The 22,797-nt window shown below is 44.1% G+C and overlaps 1 protein-coding gene and 1 long non-coding RNA gene across 6 annotated transcripts; one reads left to right on the top strand and one right to left on the bottom strand.

The window, feature by feature from the left end:
• Nucleotides 1–3,567: 3,567 nt before the first annotated feature.
• C14H2orf74 (chromosome 14 C2orf74 homolog) lies at nt 3,568–21,752 on the bottom strand. Of its 5 annotated transcripts, none has more exons than XM_003908693.5 (5): nt 6,069–6,196; nt 5,780–5,973; nt 5,434–5,547; nt 5,157–5,337; nt 3,568–4,039 (listed from the first exon to the last, which is right to left on the bottom strand). In XM_003908693.5, exons 2-5 carry the CDS (start codon nt 5,893–5,895, stop codon nt 3,866–3,868), a joined length of 585 nt encoding a protein of 194 aa, XP_003908742.1. In that variant the 5' UTR covers nt 5,896–5,973; nt 6,069–6,196; the 3' UTR covers nt 3,568–3,865. The 5 variants fall into 5 exon arrangements, with proteins under 5 accessions (XP_003908742.1, XP_009182520.1, XP_003908741.1 ...); XM_009184256.4 differs by having other exon boundaries at nt 5,906–5,973; nt 6,069–6,167; XM_003908692.3 differs by lacking the exons at nt 5,780–5,973; nt 6,069–6,196 and adding an exon at nt 21,626–21,752.
• Nucleotides 6,269–15,373, top strand: LOC103876983. Its single transcript, XR_636477.3, has 2 exons — nt 6,269–6,374; nt 14,666–15,373. It is a non-coding gene; the product is annotated as an uncharacterized LOC103876983 (long non-coding RNA).
• Nucleotides 21,753–22,797: the final 1,045 nt, after the last annotated feature.

Here is a 22,797-nt window from a genome sequence, read left to right as displayed (position 1 = left end):
ATCTCTACTAAAAATGCAAAAATTAGTCGGGCGTGGTGGCGGGTGCCTGTAGTCACAGCTACTCTGGAGGCTGAGGCAGGAGAATGGCGTGAACCCGGGAGGCGAAGCTTGCAGTGAGCCGAGATCGCACCACTGCACTCCAGCCTGGGTGACGGAGCGAGACTCCTTCTCAAAAAAAAGTTGTTTTAAAAATAGGCCTTCCTGGGCCGGGCGCGGTGGCTCAAGCCTGTAATCCCAGCACTTTGGGAGGCCGAGACGGGCGGATCACGAGGTCAGGAGATCGAGACCATCCTGGCTGACACGGTGAAACCCCGTCTCTACTAAAAATACAAAAAACTAGCCGGGCGAGGCGGCGGGCGCCTGTAGTCCCAGCTACTCGGGAGGCTGAGGCAGGAGAATGGCGTGAACCTGGGAGGCGGAGCTTGCAGTGAGCTGAGATCCGGCCACTGCACTCCAGCCTGGGCGACAGAGTGAGACTCCGTCTCAAAAAAAAAAAAAAAAAAAAAAAAATAGGCCTTCCTAGTTTGTTGTTGGAGTTTTGACTTTATATATTTTTTTTGTTTTATTTTTTTGCTAAACAAACAAACAAAAATTTTAAGTAGTCCAAGCTTTATCAAACTTTTCCCTTTTGGCTTTTGGGTGATGTGTCCTGTTTGAGGCAGTCATTTGAAGAAAGTCCCTGGACCAACAGCTAATTAAAGAGGTAAAGTGGCAAGTTTGATCCCACTTTTGCAAGAGAAACACCAACAGGCATTGAGAAAAAACTGCTCAACTTTTCTCTGGAGCCATAGCTTAGGAGATAGACACATGGAGCCCTACAGCTTCACTGTCCATGGAGCATCTTCAGTTGAATCTGTAGTCAGTACTTCAAATTTAACAGAGGTAAAACCTGCCTATCTTTTTGCCCTAACTAGTTACTTCTCTGGACTCTCCTATTCCTGTCTCGCAGGTATCCAAACTCAGGAGCCATCTTTGCGCCCTCCTCTCGCTCCTCCCACATCTAACCAGGAAGTGATGTGCCTTAATCTTTCATCTTCTCATTACATTCTGCCACCTCCTATTCCAGGTCCACATCCTTCAAATCTGAATTGTCACTGGAGCCATCTCCATTTACCACCTCCGAGTTGCTAATCCTCAATAACTTACTCCTGGAGGAAAGCTCTAATGGACTTCTTCCCTTATTACCTAAGATTATTTATATTATAGTGTCACTTAAAAATATGTAGAAATGCAAAGATGGATATCAACTCCCTAACCTAAGAGCTTTCATCCAACTTTAAAAGATATTTACAAATCAAATACAACAAAAGCACAGAACCAATAAAAGTCAAATGGACATTTAGTGCCAGATGCTCTTTGTTGACTGTTCTGCTGTTCACGTTATAGTCATGATCTGGATGGCTTTCTGGAATTCCATGTGCCTATATGGTTATAGGTATTGATGGCCAATTTTCCCATCATGTTCCTCTATTGGAACTTCTACAAAACTGTGGTGACAGTTGCACTGCAATGTGAATGTACTTAAAACACTATTGAACTGTGCACTTAAAAGTGGCTAAGATGAAGCCAGGCATGGTGGCTCACACCTGTAATCCCAGCACTTTGGGAGGCCAAGGTGGGTGGATTGCTTGAGCTCAGCAGTTTGAGACTAGCCCGGGCAACATGATGAAATCCTAGCTCAACAAAAAATACTAAAGTTAGCTGGGCATGGTGGCATGTGCCTGTAGTCCCAGTTCCTCTGGTGGCTGAGGTGGGAGGATTGCTTAAGCCCCAGAGGTCAAGGCTGCAATGAGCCCTGATCACACCACTGCACTCCAGCCTGGGCAACAGAGTGAGACACTGTCTCAAAAAATAAAATTAAAATTAAAATTAAATAAAATGTTAAGATGGCAAGTTTTATGTTATATATCTTTTACCAAAATGAAAAAAATTTTAAATTTAGTATTATCATCAGGCGAAAGACAAAAAATGTAAAGAGACTCTGAATATATGCGCAGGCAACATCCCCCAGCAGTCCACACAGCTTGGATCCCTTTCCCACTTTATACCCTTAGCCTGGGATCCTAAGTGGACCTCACTTTGACTTCTCACCACACTTCACTGTTGCCCCTCAACTCTCCTCTACATCCACCTTCAGCGCCAGCCAACTGGCGTGAATCAAACCCAATATACATCCTCACCTCTTTGCCTTGGCTCATGTTCTTCCCCAGCTGCTTGTCTTATCTATCTAATCCTTCCATTTGTCTAAGTCCCTTTTCCTCCTCACAGTGGGATGGTCCCAGCCCACAGCGACATGCCTCCCAGCAGAGGGTGTCAATACACCCCATTTGGCAATAGTTCCACATTCTAAAATATTTATCACTTATACTCCCAACCATTCCACAGACATTTATGGAACATCCACATGACAATGGGCTAAGCCCCTGAATTACACGAATCTGCTTTTTCTGTCTCTCAGAGCCCCTTAGACATTTCACAAATGTATACTGCAGGTGTGTGGATGATGTCGTACCAGTCTGTACTGTCATATTTCACACATGGACAGCAAGATTTAAACCACTGAAATCAAGAATAGTATAATCTCAGGACTTGCCTAAAATAATAGGATGTTTTGTTGTTGGTAGTAGTTTGTGTTTTTGTTTTATTTTTTGAGATGGAGTCTCCCTCTGTCACCCAGGCTGGTGTGCAGTGGCACAATCTCAGCTCATTGCAATCTCTGCCTCCCAGGTTCAAGCAATTCCCCTGCCTCAGTCTCCTGAGTAGCTGGGATTACAGGAGTGCGCTACCACGCCCTACTAGTTTTTTTGTATTTTTAGTAGAGATGGGGTTTTACATGTTGGCCAGGCTGGGTCTCAAACTCCTGGCCTCAGGTGATCTGCCCACCTCAGCCTCCCAAAGTGCTGGGATTAAAGGTGTGAGCCACCATGTCTGGCCTGTTTCTCCCTAGTAGCTGGGACCAAAGGCATGCACCACCATGCCAGGCTTATTTTATTTTATTTTTATTTTTTGTCAAGACAGAGTTTCCCTATATTGCCCAGGCTGGTGTAGTTTGTTTTCTGTACCAATTTTTTTTTTTTTTTTTTTTTTTTTTGAGACGGGGTCTTTCTCTTTTGCCCAGGCTGAAGTGCAGTGGCACAATCTCGGCACCCTGGTTCAAGCAATTCTCCCACCTCAGCCTCCAGAGTAGCTGGGATTACAGGCACACACTACCGCGCCTGGCTAATTTTTGTATTTTTAGTAGAGATGGGGTTTCACCATGTTGGCCAGGCTGGTCTCAAACTCCTGACCTCAGGTGACCCACCCACCTCGGCCTCCCAGAGTGCTGGGATTACAGGCAGGAGCCACCGCGCCCAGCCTGTACCAATTTTTAAAAAGCAGTGGTCAGTACAAGAAACATTTCAGGACTGAGTTCAATGGGGATTATGTAGTAGAAGACGACAGTTATGGAAGCTTCCGTGATGACAGCTGTAATGTTATTTGGTCATGAATGCCTATGATCAGAGGATGCAGAACATGTATTATTTCAAAAAATCCCCCTTGAATAATGATGTACATAATAGGCATATGTACAAACAAAAATCACTTTATTCACATGCCAGAATGGTGTTTGAGTAGACAGTTTTAAGGGCAATAAAATCAATTTCTTGAACTCAGATTTGAATTTTTAAAAAACTATATTCAAGCTCTAAGTATTTTACTTACAGATTTTTGCATATGGCCCACTTCTTTCTGCACAAAGGTAAAATACTATCTTTATTTGCTTAATTCCCCATTGTTTTGTTGTTTCAACATTATTTTGTACCCTCAGTCATTTCAATGTTAGTCAAAGGTTACATTTTCTTTCACTCTTACCCTTTTTTGAGCTTCATTTTCTCTCTTTATGTTCTCGAGTATAGCTTCGAGGTGTAGGGTATTCATTTCCAAGATCCACAACAATTACCTCCCTAGAAAATGTCACTCCTTTTAAAGGTCTTTTTTGGCTTTCAACAGCTGATGGAGTTCTAGTGACAGATATGTGTATTTTCTGCAAACCATCACCCTGCAAGAGAATGGGACAAACAATATAAACAAATAATCAATTTATGACATGCCCTGCTTTTAAAATTACAGGTTATATGTACACTGTTAACGATAAACAGAAAAAGCATTTCTAAATGATACAGGAAAGCAGCAATAATCTATCACATTTTCACATTTTTATGGTTATAAAAGCATACACTGACATATTCAAATAACATTTGGTGACATGTAATTCTCTCCACGAAGCGGTCAAACCCAAGAGCCATCAGGACCATCATTCTGTCGTGGACTGGGCATGGCCATGCGGTGGGAGGGCATGTGAGTTGTTCTTATTAGGGAGTCCCAGACACGGAGCTCAAGAAGGCCCCAGCCATGCTGTGTGCTGTTGTAGGACCCTAGAGCTAGGACAGGGGGCCACAGTGTGGGCCTAAGCTTGGCCACAGTGGAGAGGTAAACAATTCATCTCATTTTCTCATTGGAAACAGGAGAGGGTTGGATCACTAGATAATCTCTTAACAGCTCTAAGATTCTAGGATTTTGAGAAAAACAAACTGAAGGGGAATTATTAAGAAAAACACAAATATAAGAATGAAGACTAAGCAAGTTTCTAGACTTGGCATATGTAATGGTTTAGTAACATGAACTGATAAGCAACTAGAATGGCTTAAATGACTGTGGGCATTGGACTCATTCTACCTACAAACCTAAGTTACAGGCAACTCCATCTCCTATTATTATTATTATTATTTTACTTTTATTTTTTGAGACGGAGTCTCGCTCTGTCGCCAGGCTGGAGTGCAGTGGTGATCTTGGCTCACTGCAACCTCCGACTCCCGGGTTCAAGTGATTCTCCTGCCTCAGTCTCCCAAGTAGCTGGGATTATGGGCGTGTGCCACCACGCCCGGCTAATTTTTGTATTTTTAGTAGAGACAGAGGTTTCACCGTGTCGACCAGGCTGGTCTCGATCTCCTGACCTCATGATCCGCCCTCCTTGGCCTCCCAAAGTGCTGGGATTACAGGCGTGAGCCACCGCACCTGGCCCTCCATCTCCTATTATTATACCTAGCTGAGGAATGTACCTTCTTTTCAATCAAACAAATTCTAAACTGCTCCTTGAGAGTAGAAAAACATATCACCTCTTCTTGACCAGTTTCTCCAGCATTCTTAGGCTCTTGCTTCTCATTTATTTGGTTCTCCTCTTCTGCCTCCATGTCCCTTCTGTTTTCTAAGGTTGTGGCCAACACTTCCTTACTCTGTCTCTGGACAAGAATGCCAGGCCTCATCGGCACATCCAAATTCATGACTTGCATTAATACCCTAGAAAATTAATCGGTAGAGTTTTAAACAGTCATTCATCCTCATCCCCACTATCACGCACAAAATGGCCTCTGACATATCCTGCGCCACACTCACCTTTCATGGTCCCCTGGATTGCTTGTCACCACTTCAGCAGCTGCACAGTCTACACCTCCGTTTGCATCTGTACAAGGCACTTTCTTTATCTCTTTACCTTTCCTGCCTTGGAAACTGAAAACAAACAAGCCACAAATTCAGAAAAGGAAGAATGGCCCTGATTTTAAGGTGTGGCATAGAAACTTCACTTTTAAACAGCATATCAGCATTTCTAAAATGCTGAAATGAAAAAAGTAGATAATGATGGTATCATTACTTGTTCTATTTTAAATTGTTTACATTATTTCTAGATACATTTGCTAATGTGACTTGAAATCTGATCCCAATTATCAGCATGGATTTATACCATTTATATAAAAAAACCACCAATAAAAGGAGGATGCAAATGAAGCAAATTAGAAGGATGATGAAGAAAGTGATTGCTGTGATTTCAAAGCTCATAGGTTTAGCTAGAAGACTCATCCACTCTCACAATCACAGATTGTCCAAATATTCTTTTCCAACTCTATTTGAATGTAGTTCTCTTGTTCTTTAAGTTTTCTAGAAACAGAGGAACAAAAAGCTGTTTTCATTGTTGTTCTTTTGGTCAGTTCAGCTTCATGAAAGATGCTCTGCTTGTTGCGCAGTTGACTCACACTGGCTAGTTTCTCTCCATAACTGTGGTGGGGGCTGAGGTGGCCAGAGGGGAGACTGAGCTGGGACACGTGTGATCACGCAGCTCACCTCCCTCACCCCAAAAACTATCAGGATCCAGAGGAGAGAGGAATCGGAACAGCTGGAGCTGAGCCCAGCTCCCCATTCTTCTCTCTTCAGTGACATCACAGAATCATGGAGCCCTTGAGTTAGAGACACCAGAGAGCCAGTCCAACCCCAGCCCATCACCTGGAGGCTGGAGAACCACGAGGCTGTGGCCTGTTCATCCCCTCCTCTGAGAGGTCCAGGTTAGAGGCCATATGAAACTGCCTTGACCATTCTTTGGGCAAGGATTTTCTCCCTACTCTCCAAACACCACCTTTCCTTTCCTAACCTGAGCCTGTTTCTTTTATTGCTTCTTTCACAGACCATGAACAATTGGTCTGCTTCCTTCTTATGAAATCCCTCTCTATAGCCCTGAGCTCAAGGCTTCACTGTGGAATTCTACCAAACATTTAACGAAGAACTAACATCAATCTTTCTCAAACCTTTCAAAAAATGGAAGAGGGAACACTTACTAGTCATTCTATGAAGCTAGCATTACCCTGATACCAAAGCCACTACAAAAAAAGAAAGCTACAGACCAATATCCTTTATGAATATTGATGCACAAGTCTTCAACAAAGTACTAGGATACCAAATTCAGCAACATATTCAAAGGATTACACACCGTGACCAAGTGGGACTTATTCCTGGAATGCAAAGATGGTTTAGTACACAAAAATCAACCAATGTAATATATCACATTAACAGAATGAAAGTGAAAAATAAACACATTATCATCTCAACTGATGCAGAAAAAGCACTTGACAAAATTTAACACACTTTCATGATAAAACCACTCAACAAATGAGAAATAGAACTACCTCAACATAATAAAAGCCATATGTGAAAATCCAACAACATAATATTCAATGGTGAGAACATATTTGTAAATCACATAGTCTATTAATGGACTGATATCCAGAATATATAAAGAACTCTTACAACTCAACAACAACAAACCCAATTTTGAAACAGGCAAAGAATTTCAAGACATTTCTCCAAAGAAGATACACAAATGATCAATAAGCACACACAAAAAAAGATCAACATCACTAATCATTAGGGAAGTGCAAATCAAAACCACAATGTGTTACTACCTCATACCCAATAGGGGGGTTATTACTTTAGAAAGAAAAAAAAAGTGTTGGTGAGGATATGGAGAAATTGGAACCCTTGTGCATTGCTGGTGGGAATGTAAAATGGTACAGTCACTGTAGAAAACAGTGTGGCAGTTCCTCAAAAAATTAAGTAAAGAATTACTATATGATGCAGTAATTCCATTTCTGGGTGCATACACTAAGAATTGCAAGCAGGGACTCAAACAGATATTTGTAAACCCTTGCTCATAGCAGAATTATTCAAAATAGCCAAAAGGTGGAAAAACCCAAAATGTCCATCGAAGGATGGATAGATAAAATGTGGTGGCCGGGCATGGTGGCTCATGCCTGTAATCCCAGCTCTTTGGGAGGCTGAGGCGGGTGGATCACCTGGGGTCAGGAGTTCAAGACCAGCCTGGTCAACGTGGTGAAACCCTGTTTCTACTAAAAATACAAAAATTAGCTGGGCATGGTAGCAGGTGCCTGTAATCCCAGCTACTCGGGAGGCTGAGGCAGAAGAATTGCTTGAACCTGGGAGGCAGAGGTTGCAGTCAGTGGAGATCATGCCATTGCACTCCAGCCTGGGTGACACAGTGGGACTCCATCTAAAAAACAAAACAAAACAATGTGGTGTATACACACAATGGAATACTATTCAGCCTTAAAAGGAATGAAATTCTGGGCTGGGCACGGTGGCTCACGCCTGTAATCCCGGCACTTTGGGAGGCCGAGGCGGGTGGATCACCTGAGGAGGGGAGTTCTAGACCAGCCTGGCCAACATGGTGAAACCCCATCTCTACTAAAAATACAAAAATTAGCCAGGCCTGGTGGCAGGTGCCTGTAATCCCAGTTACTCAGGGAGCCAAGAAAGGAGAATTGCTTGAACCTGGGAGGCGGAGGTTGCAGTAAGCCAAGATTGTGCCATCGCACTCCAGCCTGGGGAACAAGAGTGAGATTTCATCTCAAAAAAAAAAAAGGAATGACATTCTGATACATGCTACAACATGGATGAATTTTGTAGGCATTATGCTAAGTAAAGTAAGCCAGACACGATAGGTCACATGTTGTATGATTCCACTTATATGAAGTACCTGAAATAGTCAAATTTATAGACACAGAAAGAAGAATCATGGCTAGCAGGTGCTGCAGAGAGGAAGAAATGGGAAATCAGTGTTTAATGGCTGTAGAGTTTCAATTTAGAATTAGGAAAAAGTTCTAGAGGTGGACACGTGATGGTAGCACAATAATGTGAATATACTTAATACCACCAAACTGCACACTTAAAAATGGTTAAAATGGTAAATTTTATGTTATGTATATTTTATCACAATTTTTAAAATTATTTATGGAACAAAGAAAAGGGAATTTGTCTGTAAAGTGGCCAGGTATACAGCAGGCATTGCAAAAATAAAAATACCAGCACATACAGATTTTATTTCAATCTCCACTCATTCGTTCAATTTGTTTCCCCACTGTGAATGTCCTACCCCTACCTCAGCCCTTTACCTGTCCCACCTCTCAATCCTTTAAGACTTGGTTCTTGGCCGGGTGTGGTGGCTCACGCCTGTAATCCCAGCACTTTGGGAGATCAAGGTGGGAGGATCATTTGAGGACAGGAGTTTGAGACCAGCCTGGTATGGGAAACCCTGTCTCAACTAAAAATACAAAAATTAGCCAGCATGGTGGTGTGCGCCTGTAATCCCAGCTACCTGGGAGGCTGAGGCAGGAGAAATGCTTGAACCGGGAAGGCAGAAGTAGCAGTGAGCTGAGATCGTGTCACTGCACTCCAGCCTAGGTGACAGAGACTTCATCTTGAAAAAAAAAAAAAAGGCCAGGTGCAGTGGCTCAAGCCTGTAATCCTAGCACTTTGGGAGGCTGAGGCAGGAGGATCACGAGGTCAGGACATTGAGGTCATCCTGGCTAACATGGTGAAACCCCATCTCTACTAAAAATACAAAAAATTAGCTCTGTGTGTTGGCACGCCTCTGTAGTCCCAGCTACTTTGGAGGCTGAGGCAGGAGAATTGCTTGAACCCAGGAGGTGGAGGTTGCGGTGAGCTCAGATCACACCACTGCACTCCATCCTGGCAACAGAGTGAGACCCCATCTCAAAAAAAAAAAAAAAAAAAAAAGGACTTGGTTCTTGGATTCCCTTCCATTATGCAATCACCATCCATTGGGCTTCCTTTTGAAATCAGCCCAATTGTCCCATAAAGCTAATAAGCTAATATTTATAGTTTGTTGAATAAACATAGAAATGGACTCTCCCTGGTCTTAAAACTTGAAACAGATTCATCTCATCAGAGTTTCTTCCTCAGGAAACTGACCCTCAGGCAAGGAACTAAAACCCATCAGATCACTACCTCCAGACAATGAGACACCGGACTCCACATCCTGACTGCTTCTTTACCTCTCCCTAATTCCTGTTTTTCCGCCTTCCCCACTATGTAAATCCCTCAATTTTAATCGATTGGGGAGACAGATTTGAGACTTTATCTCCTGTTCACCTCAGCTGCACCACCAGATTAAAGCCTAAGCCTTCTTCCCTGGCAATACTCGTTGTCTCAGTGATTGGCTTTCTGAGCGGCCGACAGCAAGACCTAGACAGAACCCCTGGCATTTCAGTGACACTTCCAATCGTGCTTTCTCCGAGTTCTCGCTTGATATAGAAAACACCTTGTCACTTACCTATATCCCAACTCCTTGTCCTGTCCAGCTCCGGTCCCAAGCATGCTGGGAAGTGACAGGGTCTTTCAGTCTTTGCAATTTCTCACCTCCTACTCCCAAGGTCTTTCATAGTCTTTGTAATTTCTCATCTCCTACCCTACACTGATTTTTATTCCCTCTTGTTAACAAAACCTGTTTTCTAACTCTTCACAACAAGAATGCTTGATAGTAACTCTCATGGATATCTATACCTTAACGTGGGCCTAAGGTTAAAGTAAGACGGTCATGGTAGAATTTCAGGCACTAACCAGAAGATGGGGGAGCAAGGGTTCTCTTCGGAGCAAGGGGGGCTTTTCTCGTGCTCCTGGCATCTGTCATGTTGGGGTCAGATATTGCCTCTTCCATACAGAATAAGCAGTCCTGCCCTACTGCCTACCTCCTGCCTGCAGACTTCTTTGCTATGGTGGCCAGAGGGTGTGCACTCCTGGTGACAGGGTCTGCAGCCCTTGGGCTCCAGATGGTCCAGGGCATATGTGAATCCCCAACCACCTCCCTAAGGCCTTGACCATGTGATCTGTTGAAATCCTAGGACAAAAACGTGATCCAGGAATTACAGGATGAGTGAGGACACTCAAAGGACTCTTGAATTCAGCTGCCTGAATTTAGAAACCAGGGGCAGTGGACACAGGACCCAGGCCTGGCTGATCAGGATAGTCCACAGTTGAAGGGTCAACATGTGATCTAAATCAGCTTAATTAACCTCAGTGTTAAGATATTTGCAGGAACTTCCAGCATGGAAGAAAGCAGGGCTGAGAGTATGGAGAGAGACAAATTAAAAAGGGCTCTGCTTGATCTAGCTATGCCTGAAGTCTTGACTTACAGTGTGGACTGAAAGCTGGCCTTTCAGCTGTATGAGTCAATGCCTTTTCTTTTTGGCTTAAGCTGGTTTAATTGGGGTTCATGGGCATTGCACCCCAAGATTCCTGACCAACACAGCGTTGCAACGAGCATCACACTGCCTCCTTTTCTGAGCCCTGATACAAGAGTCATAGCACCCATCTGCCATTTCCCGATCTGACTTGTTGAGCATTAAATAGGTTCTCTCCAGGCCAGGCACAGTGGCTCACACCTGTTAATCCCAGCTCTTTGGGAGGCTGAGGCAGGTGGATCACTTGAGTCCAGGACTTCGAGACCAGCCTGGCCAAGATGGTAAAACCGGTCTCTACTAAAAATGCAAAAATTAGCCAGGTGTGGTGGTGTGGGCCTGTAAACCCAGCTACTCAGGAGGCTGAGGCAGGAGAATGACTTGAACCGGGGAGGCAGATGGGAGGTTGCAGTGAGCCGAGATCACGCCACTGCACTCCAGCCTACGTGACAGAGTGAGACTTCATCTCAAATCAATCAATCAATCAAATATTTGAGGGATTTGGTCACTATTACTACTCTAAGTAGATCTATAGACTGGTGTAGTCCCTAAATTGTCATTGGTCTGCAACAAAACACAGAAATGGAGACTAAATACCTAGAATCTTTTTGTTGTGGTGGTGGTTTTTGAGAGGGTCTCACTGTCACCCAGGATGGAGTGTAGTGGCACGATCTTGGTTCATTGCAGCCTCCACCTCCTGGGCTCAAGCGATCCTCCTGCCTTAGCTCCCCAAGTAGTTGGAATTACAGGTGCATGCCACCATGCCCACTAACTTTTTGTATTTTTTTAGAGACGAGGACTCACCATGTTGCCCATGCTGGTCTCAAACCCCTTAGCTCAAGCAATCTGCCCACCTTGGCCTCTGAAAGTGTTAGGATTACAGGCGTGAGCCACCATGCCCAGCCAATTACTTTCTTATTGTTGGACAACTTACTGCTTTTATTAATAGCATTGATGGACATATTTGTACATATATATGTGAGCACAACTCTGATATTAAAATATTAATGTTTTATTTTCAAAATTTATTGGCCTCTGGCTCTTCATCTTTTATTCTAAATCTCATCCATTTTGTTTCATTGTTTTTTGGCTCCAAATATCTTATGTTTTGATTTTTGTTTTCTTTTTTAAAAGAGACAGAGTTTTGCCATGTTGCCCAGGCTGGTCTTGAACTCCGGGGCTTAAGTGATCCGCCTTCCTCAGCCTCCCAAAGTGCCAGGATTATAGGCATGAGCCACAGAACCCAGCCGATTATTTTAACTTCTATTAATTCCCTTTTCTTCAATATGTTTTTACTTAATTTCTTTTTTTGGGACTGGGTCTTGCTCTGTTGTGCAGACTAGAGTGCAGTAGTGCAATCATAGCTCACTGCAGCCTTAACCTACCAGGGTCAAGTGATCCTCCCACCTCAGCCTCCCGAGTAGCTGGAACTACAGGCACATGCCATCATGCCTGGCTAATTTTTTCTTTTTTTTTTTGTAGAGACAAGGTCTGGTTATGTTGCCCTGGCTGGTCTCGAACTCCTAGGCTCAAGCAATCCTCCCACTTGACCTCCTAAAGTGCTGGGATTACAGGCATGAACCACCACGCCCGGCCTTATTTCTAATTCTCGAGATTCAGTCTCCTCTTAACCTTTGTTAAGAAAAAAGCAATGTTCTGCTTTAGGTTTAAAAACTGTTAGGCCGGGCGCGGTGGCTCAAGCCTGTAATCCCAGCACTTTGGGAGGCCGAGACGGGCGAATCATGAGGTCAGGAGATCAAGACCATCCTGGCTAACACGGTGAAACCCCGTCTCTACTAAAAAATACAAAAAACTAGCCGGACGAGGTGGCGGGCGCCTGTAGTCCCAGCTACTCGGGAGGCTGAGGCAGGAGAATGGCGTAAACCCGGGAGGCGGAGCTTGCAGTGAGCTGAGATCCGGCCACCGCACTCCAGCCTGGGCGGCATAGCGAGACTTCGTCTCAAAAAAAAAAAAAAAAAAAAACTGTTAAAAAAAACAAAAAAACCAAACCAACCAACCTTGATTTCTTTATAATCTATCTCATTAGCTTGCAAAAGGGAGATAATAAATCACATTCATTTGAATAGCCAAACAACTATTCTGGCTTTTTGGGGGGATGTAGAGGCGAGGATGAAAAAAATCAAAAGAGGAAAAAAAATTCATTGGTGATGAGACTGAAATTGTTAAAATAGTAGAAACATTTCATAAACAATTAATGGGAAATAAAACATATTTTCTGACTCAAAGCAATTTTCTCAAGCCTAGAAATTAGTTTCTCTTGTAGATGTCAAAGTCTTTCTTAACCACAGGAGTCTTTATTTCTCTTTGTTGAATTAAAAGAAACCCCTGAATCACAAATTTGTCATGTGAGCAACTTAATTGTATTGGGAACTTGCTTAAATATGATTAGTCAAACACTTTAAACTTTTCTGTTTCTTTTTTTTTTTTTTTTTGAGACAGAGTCTCACTCTGTTGCCCAGGCTGGAGTGCAGTGGCTTGATCTCAGCTCACTGCAACCTCTACCTCCTGGGTTCAAGCCATTCTCCGGTCTCAGCCTCCTGAGTAGCTGGGATTACAGGCATGCACCACCACACCTGACTAATTTTTGTATTTTTTTTTAGTAGAGACGGGGTTTCACCATGTTGGCCAGGCTGGTCTCGAACTCCTGACCTCAAGCGATCCGCCTACCTTGGCCTCCCAAAGTACTGGGATTATAGGTGTGAGCCACGCAGCCTGGCCTTTTCTGTTTCTTTTTAAGCACACACTAAAAATATTCACGGCTCATGATTGGTAACCTAGTGCTCAAAGGGATGTTTTCCTCTCTGTAAAGATTTTAGTAACTGTTGGGCAAAAACAGACTTAAAACAATTTTTTTGGATGTTTTTGGATTTAGAGAAAAGTTGAGAAGACAGTACAGGGGGTTCTCATATACCTCACCCCCATTTTCCCCTATTATTAATATCGTAAATCAGTGTGATCTATTCGTTATGATTTATGAACCAATACTGATAAATTATTATTAACTAAAGCCCATGGTTAATTCACATTCTCTTAGTTTTCACCTAATGTCTTTTTTGGGTCCAGGACCCCATTCGGGACACTATATTACAATGAAATCATGTCTCCTTAGGCTCCTCTTGGCTGTAACAATTTCTCAAACTTTCCTTGTTTTTGATGACCTTGACAGCTTTGTAAAGCACTGATCAAGTATACTGTAGGATGACCCACTATTGGAACTTGAACTTTTGAATTCTAATTTTTTCTTTTTTTGGCGGGGGGACAGAATTTCGCTCTTATTGCCCAGGCTGGAGTGCAACGGCATGATCTCAGCTCACTGCAACCTCTGCCTCCCAGGTTCAAGAGATTCTCCTGCCTCAGCCTCCTGAGTAGCTGGGATTGGATTACACATCTGCAGCACCACGCCTAGCTAATTTTTATATTTTTAGTGGAGATGGGGTTTCACCATGTTGGCCTGGCTGGTCTTGAACTCTTGACCTCAGGTGATCTGCCAGCCTCAGCTTCCCAAAGTGCTGGGATTACAGGCGTGAGCCACCGCACCCAGTTTATACATTTTAAATTTCACATCTTTATCCTTCTACTACTGATTTACTGAAACATTTTAAATTGTCTTCCTCCTGTCTGTCCTCACTTCTATTTTCCCTTCATTTATAATGATGCTTGGTAATGTTTAGTAAACAGCACAGTCAGGCTACCAGGTAGCTTTAAGGAGAGAGTCCACTCCACAAACCGATGTTGGCAGGATCCCTGTCCTGCATTTCCTAACACACTCTTTGTTCTACCCCCAGCCTTTAAAGCATGGCCTTCTGAAAACCTGACCCTGGGAGACCTGGGAGCCTCAACTTTGTGCAGACTCCAAATGAGACTCGCCTTGATGCGTCAGAAATCTCACATCTCTAATCCACAAAAGGGAGAAGCTTCATGGTTTAAATACCATTGTCTCCAAGAGACTGAAATCACTGGATCTGCGGCAAACCAGGGCAGTGTGGCCTTTGCCACAATGCACCTGGGCTGAATTTGTGGAGATCAATTTGGTGTTGGACTTTGTGATGGTTTTAATTATTTAATATTCCTCCCTTCCCTTGAGTGTGGACTGGATTTATAGTAGTAAATCTCTTCTAATGACTAAAATGAAGCAAAAGGGAGGGCCTGTGAGTTCTGAGAGTGGGTCATAAAATGCACTGTGGCTTCCTCCTTGCCTTTTCTCTCAGGTCACCTGCTCTGTGAGAAGCCGGTTGCCGTGTTGTGGGGACACTCAAGCAGCCCATGGAATGACCCACATGTTGAAGAACTGAGCCCCACCTCCTTCCAACAGCCAGGAACTAGGGCTTCTTGCCAATAACCATGTGAAGAAGCTTGGAAATGGATTCTCCCCCAAATGAGTCTTCAGATTACTACAGACTAACATCTTGACTGCAACCTCTAGAAAGACCCTGAGCCAGGATCACCAAGCACACAGAAGCTAACAGTTCATAAATGTTTGCATTAAGCTGCTACGTTTTGGAGTCACTTGTTATGTAGCAATACGTATCTAGTACAGCCTGTATTTATATATTTTGATCTTCTGTATATTATGATGTATTGTATATATGTATACAATGTATGTATGTATGATCTTCTGTATATTATGATGTTTTGACATCTTTTTTTTTTTTTTTTTTTTTTTTTTTTTGAGACGTAGTCTTGCTCCGTCACCCAGGCTAGAGTGCAGTGGTGCAATCTCGGCTCACTGCAACCTCCACCTCCCGGGTTCCAGCGATTCTCCTGCCTCAGCCTCTCAAGTAGCTGGGATTACAGGCATCTGCCATCACACCTGGCTAATTTTTGTATTTTTAGTAGAGACGGGGTTTCACCATCTTGGCCAGGCTGGTCTTGAGCTCCTGACCTTGTGATCCTTCCGCCTCGGCCTCCCAAAGTGCTGGGATTACAGGCGCGAGCCACTGCACCCAGCCTGTTTTGACATCTTAAAAACCTTTCTAGCTGAGGCTGCCCCTCCTGGGACTAGCCAATTCTTAGTGAAAGCAAAGGGTGCGGCCTGTGGCATCCCTCTGATATGAAACCAACCAATCCAGAGCCAAGTCTCCTCCATCTGGCCAGCACACCCCAGGAGACAATATTCCTCTGCCTTCAGCATCCCTGGGGCCAAGCAGAGCCCTGAAACTATTCAAACTAGCCAATCTTGAGAAACTGAGTTTCCTCAGAAACTCCAACAAAAACCATGACCTATTCTCTCCTCTAGTTCTTGCCCCCTCTACCTCCTGCTCCATGCTGCGAGGCTTTCCCACTGGCCCTATGTGGTGTGCAGGGCCTCCTGTTTTTAGGGCCTATGAGGACAGTCAGCTTTGTTTTCCTGATCTTCTCATGTCTCCTCTTGTAGCTGCATCTGACTGACTATATGTAGGCATAAAGGAACACAGAACACAGCCTCTGTGATGGAACATGTGGAGGGAGGACCAATGTGGATCTTACAGCAGGCCCCAATGTGTCTCAGTGTTTCTGTCCAGGAGGCCCATTTTCCCTCTCAACATCACAGGATGATCCTCTTAGTGCAGGACTCACTGTAGCTCTCACTCCTTATAAAGATCAAGAAGGTACCTTCAAGAGGTAGGCTTCCCATCAAGGGGAGTTGATACAGTAACACCAGCTATACTCTTGCTGGAGGTGCTCTTAATGTTAGGAGGAATCCTGGATAGTCAAGACCTCACTAGAATCTAAAAGAAAACGGAAGGCCAGGTGCACCTCCATCCCAGGAATCCTAGATCTCTGGGGCACAGAACTTGGATCAGAGGAACGTGGCTGAGTTTTAGTTTATTGACTCTAGGCCTAAGGGAGAACCGAGATCTAACCCCAAAGGACAACTTCACCAACCCTCAGCACCTGGCCCTACAGAGAATATCCATGACTTGCCATAATATTTTTCCATTAACCATTATGGGATCTTTGCAGATCCAGTATTATGCAACATGACCATAACAGCTACCTAGTCCCAGGAAAGGCCATCTCCAACACAGGGACAAGAAGAACTAGACTAAGCCACTTCGTCTGTTGACTCAAATCTGCCTTCATGAAAATTATCCTTGAGATGCCTCTTTTGGGCTCCCCCATCAAGAAGTCCGACATCATCTGGGCACAGTGCCTCATGCCTGTAATCCCAGCACTTTGGGAGGCCAAGGCGGGTGAATTGCCTGAGGTCAGAAGTTCGAGACCAGCCTGACCAACATGGAGAAACCCCGTCTTTACTAAAAAAATACAAAATTAGCCAGGCGTGGTGGTGCATGCCTGTAATCCCAGCTACTCGTGAGGCTGAGGCAGGGGAATCACTTGAACCCAGGAGGTGGAAGTTGCAGTGAGCCAAGATTGCGCCACTGCACTCCAGCCTGGGCAACAGAGCGAGACTCCATCTAAAAAAAAAAATTAAAAAAAAGGCACCCAACATCTAGACAGGGAAGTTGGCCCAGAAAGTCCACAGCATCCCTATTTTCAGTTGGACCAGGACAGCCTCGCAAGTGCTGAGGTACATCGAAGGGCCAAAAGTTTTTCTGCCTTTAGCTCTGGAATAAACCTTGGCGTTGCACTTTTATAAACACCCTAGGCAGCTGTGAAATAGAACTAAGGTCTGCAGGAGGCCTTATTACAGCATCCAGGACTATGAAGCTATAAAAGGACACACCTAAGGCCCTGAAACACCCTTCCTGCTACATATTGGTTAACTCCCACTCTGGAGAAAACCACACTCACTCTCCCGACTCTAATCCCCTGCAAAAACGTTATTCTTGTTGAATACAGATACACAGGCCATGCTTGAAGTCAGAGGGGAGATATTTTTTGGTCTCCATGGTTAGGCTTCATATCTGAAGCAATGTTTGTGAGTATCACCTTGCCCTTGAAGCTCATCTGCACTCACGTTTGTACCAGGAGGTTAGACAGATTGTGCAGGACTTCTTGTTTGTTTTGAAGACCTTATTTCTCTAGAGCAGTTTTAGGTTCATAGCAAAATTTAGCAGAAGATACAGAGTTTTCCCAAAGACCTCCTGCCCTAACACAGGCATAGCCTGCCAATTATCAACATCTCTGTCTCTACTGAAAATACAAAAATTAGCGGGATGTGGTGGTGTGCACCTATAATCCCAGCTACTCGGGAGGCTGAGGCAGGAGAATCGCTTAAACCCAGGAGACGGAGGTTGAAGTGAGCTGAGATTGTGCCCACTGCACTTTAGCCTGGGTGACAGGGCAAGACTCCATCTCAAAAAAAAAAAAAAAAGAAAAAGAAAAGAAAAGACAAGCCAAAGACTATGTACAAAGGACATGTATTCAGAATATATAAAGAATTCTTGTAAATCAATAAAACAATAGAAAATGGGCAAAAGACTTGAACAGGCACTTCACACAAGAGGATATCCAAATGAGTAATAAACATTAGGGTCAGATTTAAAATTAGTTAAAAAAAAAACCTCTATTTCCAAAACAAGTAAAACAATAAAAATAATTTTATTAAAATATTCCTTTCCAGGTCAGGTATAGTGGCTGATGCCTGGAATCCCAGCACTTTGGGAGGCCGAGGCAAGTGGATCACCTGAAGTCAGGATTTTGAGACCAGCCTGGCCAACATGGTGAAACCTCATCTCTACTAAAAATATAAAAATCTGCTGGGAGTGGAGGCAGGCACCTGTAATCCCAGCTAATCAGGAGGCTGAGGCAGGAGAATTGCTTGAAGCTATGGGGTAGAGGTTGCAGTAAGCCGAGATGGCACCACTGCACTCCAGCCTGGGCAACAGAGTGAGACTCAGTCTCAAGACAAACAAAAACCAAACAAACAAAAAGGCAACCCACAGACTGGTAGAAAATATTTGCCACACAAATAATCTTTAAGAATCAACATATAGAATACATTTTTTAAAACTCCTATGAAAAAGGGAAAGGCAAAACAGAACAAAGGTACTTCTCAAAAGACAAAGCATAAATGGGCAATAAATATAAGAGGCTCACCTCACTAATAATCACAGAAGTGCAAAGTGAAAACAAAATCAGGTAATATTTTATACCACAAGATTGACAAAAAAAGTAGTCTGTCGGCTGGGCGCAGTGGCTCAAGCCTGTAATCCCAGCACTTTGGGAGGCCGAGACAGGCGGATCACAAGGTCAGGAGATCGAGACCATCCTGGCTAACACGGTGAAACCCCATCTCTACTAAAAAATAGAAAAAACTAGCCGGACGAGGTGGTGGGCGCCTGTAGTCCCAGCTACTCGGGAGGCTGAGGCAGGAGAATGGTGGGAACCCGGGAGGCAGAGCTTGCAGTGAGCCGAGATCGCGCCACTGCACTCCAGCCTGGGCGACAGAGTGAGACTCCGTCTCAAAAAAAAAAAAAAAAAAAGTAGTCTGTCAATTCTAAGAATTGGTGAGGACATGCAGCAAGGGGAAGGTTTTCTATATTGCAGATGGAAATGTAAATTGGCAAAACACTTTGGATGAACTCTTGTTATTCCAAGAAAACTCGTGTGTGTTAAAAACATATAAAATAATATTCTTTTCTGGGAACAGTGGCTCACCCTGTAATCCCAACACTTTGGGAGGCTGAGGCCGGCAGATCGCTTGAGCCTGGGCAGTGAGTTGTGATCACGCCGCTGCACTCCAGTCTGGGCAACAGAGGAAATCCTATCAAAAAAAAAAAAAAAAAAAAGGAAAGGAAAAATCTCCCATAATTTCACCTTTTTTCTTTCTTTCTCTTTTTTTGAGAGTCTCCCTCTGTCACCCAGGCTGCAGTGCAGTGGCGGGATCTCAGCTCACTGTAACCTCTGCCTCCTGGGCTCAACCGGCCCTCCCACCTCAATCTCCCTGGTAGTTGGGACTACAGGTGCTCGCCACCACACTCCTATCTAATTTTGTTTTGTTGTTGTTGTTGTTGATGTTCTTTTTGTAGACACGGGTTTTCACCATGTTGCCCAGGTTGGTCTCAAACTCCTGTGCTCAAGCAATCCTCCTGTCTCAGTCTTCCAAAGTGGTGGGATTACAGGTGTGAGCCACACACCCAGCCTCCAGTTTTTTGTTTTTGTTTTTTTTTTGAGACGAAGTCTTGCTCTGTAACCAGGCTGAAGTGCAGTGGCACCATCTCGGCTCACTGCAACCTCTGACTACCTGGTTCAAGCGATTCGATTCTCCTGCCTTAGCCTCCAGAGTAGCTAGGACTACAGGCATGCGCCATCACGCCTGTCTAATTTTTGTATTTTTAGTAGAGACGGGGTTTCACCATGTTGCCCACGATGGTCTCCATCTCCTGACCTCGTGATCTGCCCTTCTCAGCCTCCCAAAGTGCTGTGATTACAAGCAGGAGCCACTGCACCTGGCCCCTTTTTTTTAATATTATACGTGTCTAGCTTTTTAAAAAAAAGTTACTGTAGTCTTATTTTTGTTTTCAATGAACAGCATTCAGATAATTCAAAAAACAATATGTTATAATGAGGTACACATTAAGAAGTCTCTCACCCTATTTCAGTCCTATCCTCCATCTCATATGAAACCATGATTATTAGTTTCTTGAGTATATTACCAGAATTTATGTGGAAATAAGGATCATATACTCTCATTTATCTTTTTCTACACAAAAGCATAATTTATACACTGTTTGGCACCTGGGCTTTTTTCACTTAGTAAGATATGCTAGAGATGGTTCCACATTAGTATATTGGGAACTGATTCCTCACTCTTTTTCATAGCTGCACAACACTCCATTGTGCATATGTACTATAGTTTATAATATCAGTCCTCTGATGGATACTTGCGTAGTTTACAATCTTTTGCTATTACAATCAATAACCTCCTACACATATTACTTTATATGTAAGCAAGTGTATTTGGAGGCAAAATTCCCCAAAGTGGGATTGTTGGGTCAAAATGCAAATGTTATTCAGTGTGGTTTTGATAACCACAAAGGATTGCTGCATTCTGCTCCTACTAGCACTGTAACTCGGCACCTGTTTCCCTTACATCCTCCTATATTGAGTATATTACCAAACGTTTCAATGTTTACCAATCATGATGATTTGCATTCTTATTAAAACTGATGCTGGCTTGTAATCCTAGCACTTGGTGAAACTAAGGTGGGAGGATTACTTGGGCCTGGGAAGTGGAGGCTGCAGTGAGCTGTGATCGTGTCACCTGTCTCAGAAAAACAAAACAAAACAAACAAAACAAAATAAACAAAACAGGCCAGGCGTGGTGGCTCACACCTGTAATCTCAGCACTTTGGGAGGCTGAGGCGGGTGGATCACCTGAGGTCAGGAGTTTGAGACCAGCCTGGCTAACATCGTGAACCTCATTTCTACTAAAAATACAAACATTAGCCTGGCGTGGTGGCACCTGCCTGTAGTCCCAGCTACTCAGGAGGCTGAGGTGGGAGAATCGCTTGAACCTGGGAAGCGGAGGTTGCAGTGAGCCGAGATTGCATTACTGCACTCCAGCGTGGGCAACACAGTGAGACTCCATCTCAAATAAATAAATAAATTAAATTAAATTAAATTTTTTAAAAAACACAAAAACATGCAGCTAAGCATCTTTTCACATATTTAAAGTTTATTTTGAACTATTATTTTTCTGTGAACTTTGTACCCCAGTCCTTTGCCTATTTGTCTAATGCACTGCTGCCTGTTAATTCTCAGATATTTTAAAATGAATATTTAATATATTTATATTTGGAAAAACTTATCCAAGGAAAAAAGACGACGCTAAAACTCCTGTTATAAAACGAACATACCATGCCTTTCCCCCTCGAGTGTGGAATCCGGCCAGAGCAGGTTTTTAACAGACTCTCGGACGACGTCAACATGTCCTCGGACCTGACCGCTCACGTTCCAAATAGCGCGCCCAAACCTTAACATCTGTGTGCGCATGCTCGCTTGATTCCTAGCGGAAAGTTTGTGTGCGCATGCTCCAAGGAGCCGCCCCCCGATCGGCTTCCCTAACAGAAAATCCGCGGCGCTGCTGACAAACCTGCTTTCTTAGGCGACTTGAAGGCTGCTTCCGCTAACCCGGGCTGGCGCTGCTAACCTCACCCAGGGACCCTGCTGTCGGAAGATGTCCAGAGGCACCATCCCTCCTATGAAGAGGGAATACCAGTACAACACCCACAAGGCGTCTTCCTGTGGCTCTCAAACAAAAATACACCGCATTACATCAGCAGGTATTCAGCACCCGGCCCTCTCCAAACGGTGTCTAAATCGAGTTTTAAAAATTAATGTTGGCTGGGCGCGGTGGCTCACGTCTGTAATCCCAGCACTTTGGGAGGCCAAGGTGGGCGGATCACGAGGCCAGGAGATCGAGACCATCCTGGCTAACACGGTGAAACCCCGTCTCTACTAAAAATACAAAATAGCCAGGCGGGGTGGCGGGCGCCTGTAGCCCCAGCTACTCGGGCTGAGGCAGGAGAACGGCGTGAACCCGGTAGGCGGAGCTTGCAGTGAGCCGAGATCGCGCCACTGCCCTGCAGCCTGGGCGACAGAGCAAGACTCCGTCTCAAAAAAAAAAAAAAATTAATGTTAGGAGCAGGACAGCGAGGGTGGAAAAAAATTAAAAATTACATTAATTTTTTTCTCTTTTTTAGAAACGGAGTCTCACCCTGTCCCCAGGCTGGAGTGCAGTGGCGCGATCGGCTCACTGGGATTACAGGCGAGCCACCACTCCTGGCTAATTTTTATTTTAGTAGAGACGGAGTTTCGCCGTGTTGCCCAGGCTGGTCTCTAACTCCTGAGCTCAGGCAATCCACCCGCCTCGGCCTCCCAACGTGCTAGAATTACAGGCGTGAGTCACCCCGCCCGGCCAAATTGCATTAATATTTTATACTGAGGAGGAAGTTGGTTATAAAGGACTTTCAAGCGTGTCAGGGGTTAATAATCTACATATTTTAAAATATTCCAGGTTGGGCGCAGT

This window comes from Papio anubis, chromosome 14 (genome assembly GCF_008728515.1).
Source record: "Papio anubis isolate 15944 chromosome 14, Panubis1.0, whole genome shotgun sequence".
NCBI lineage: Eukaryota > Metazoa > Chordata > Mammalia > Primates > Cercopithecidae > Papio > Papio anubis.
The sequence above is the reverse complement of the archived record's forward strand: the minus strand, read 5'-3'. Positions and strand labels throughout refer to the sequence as shown.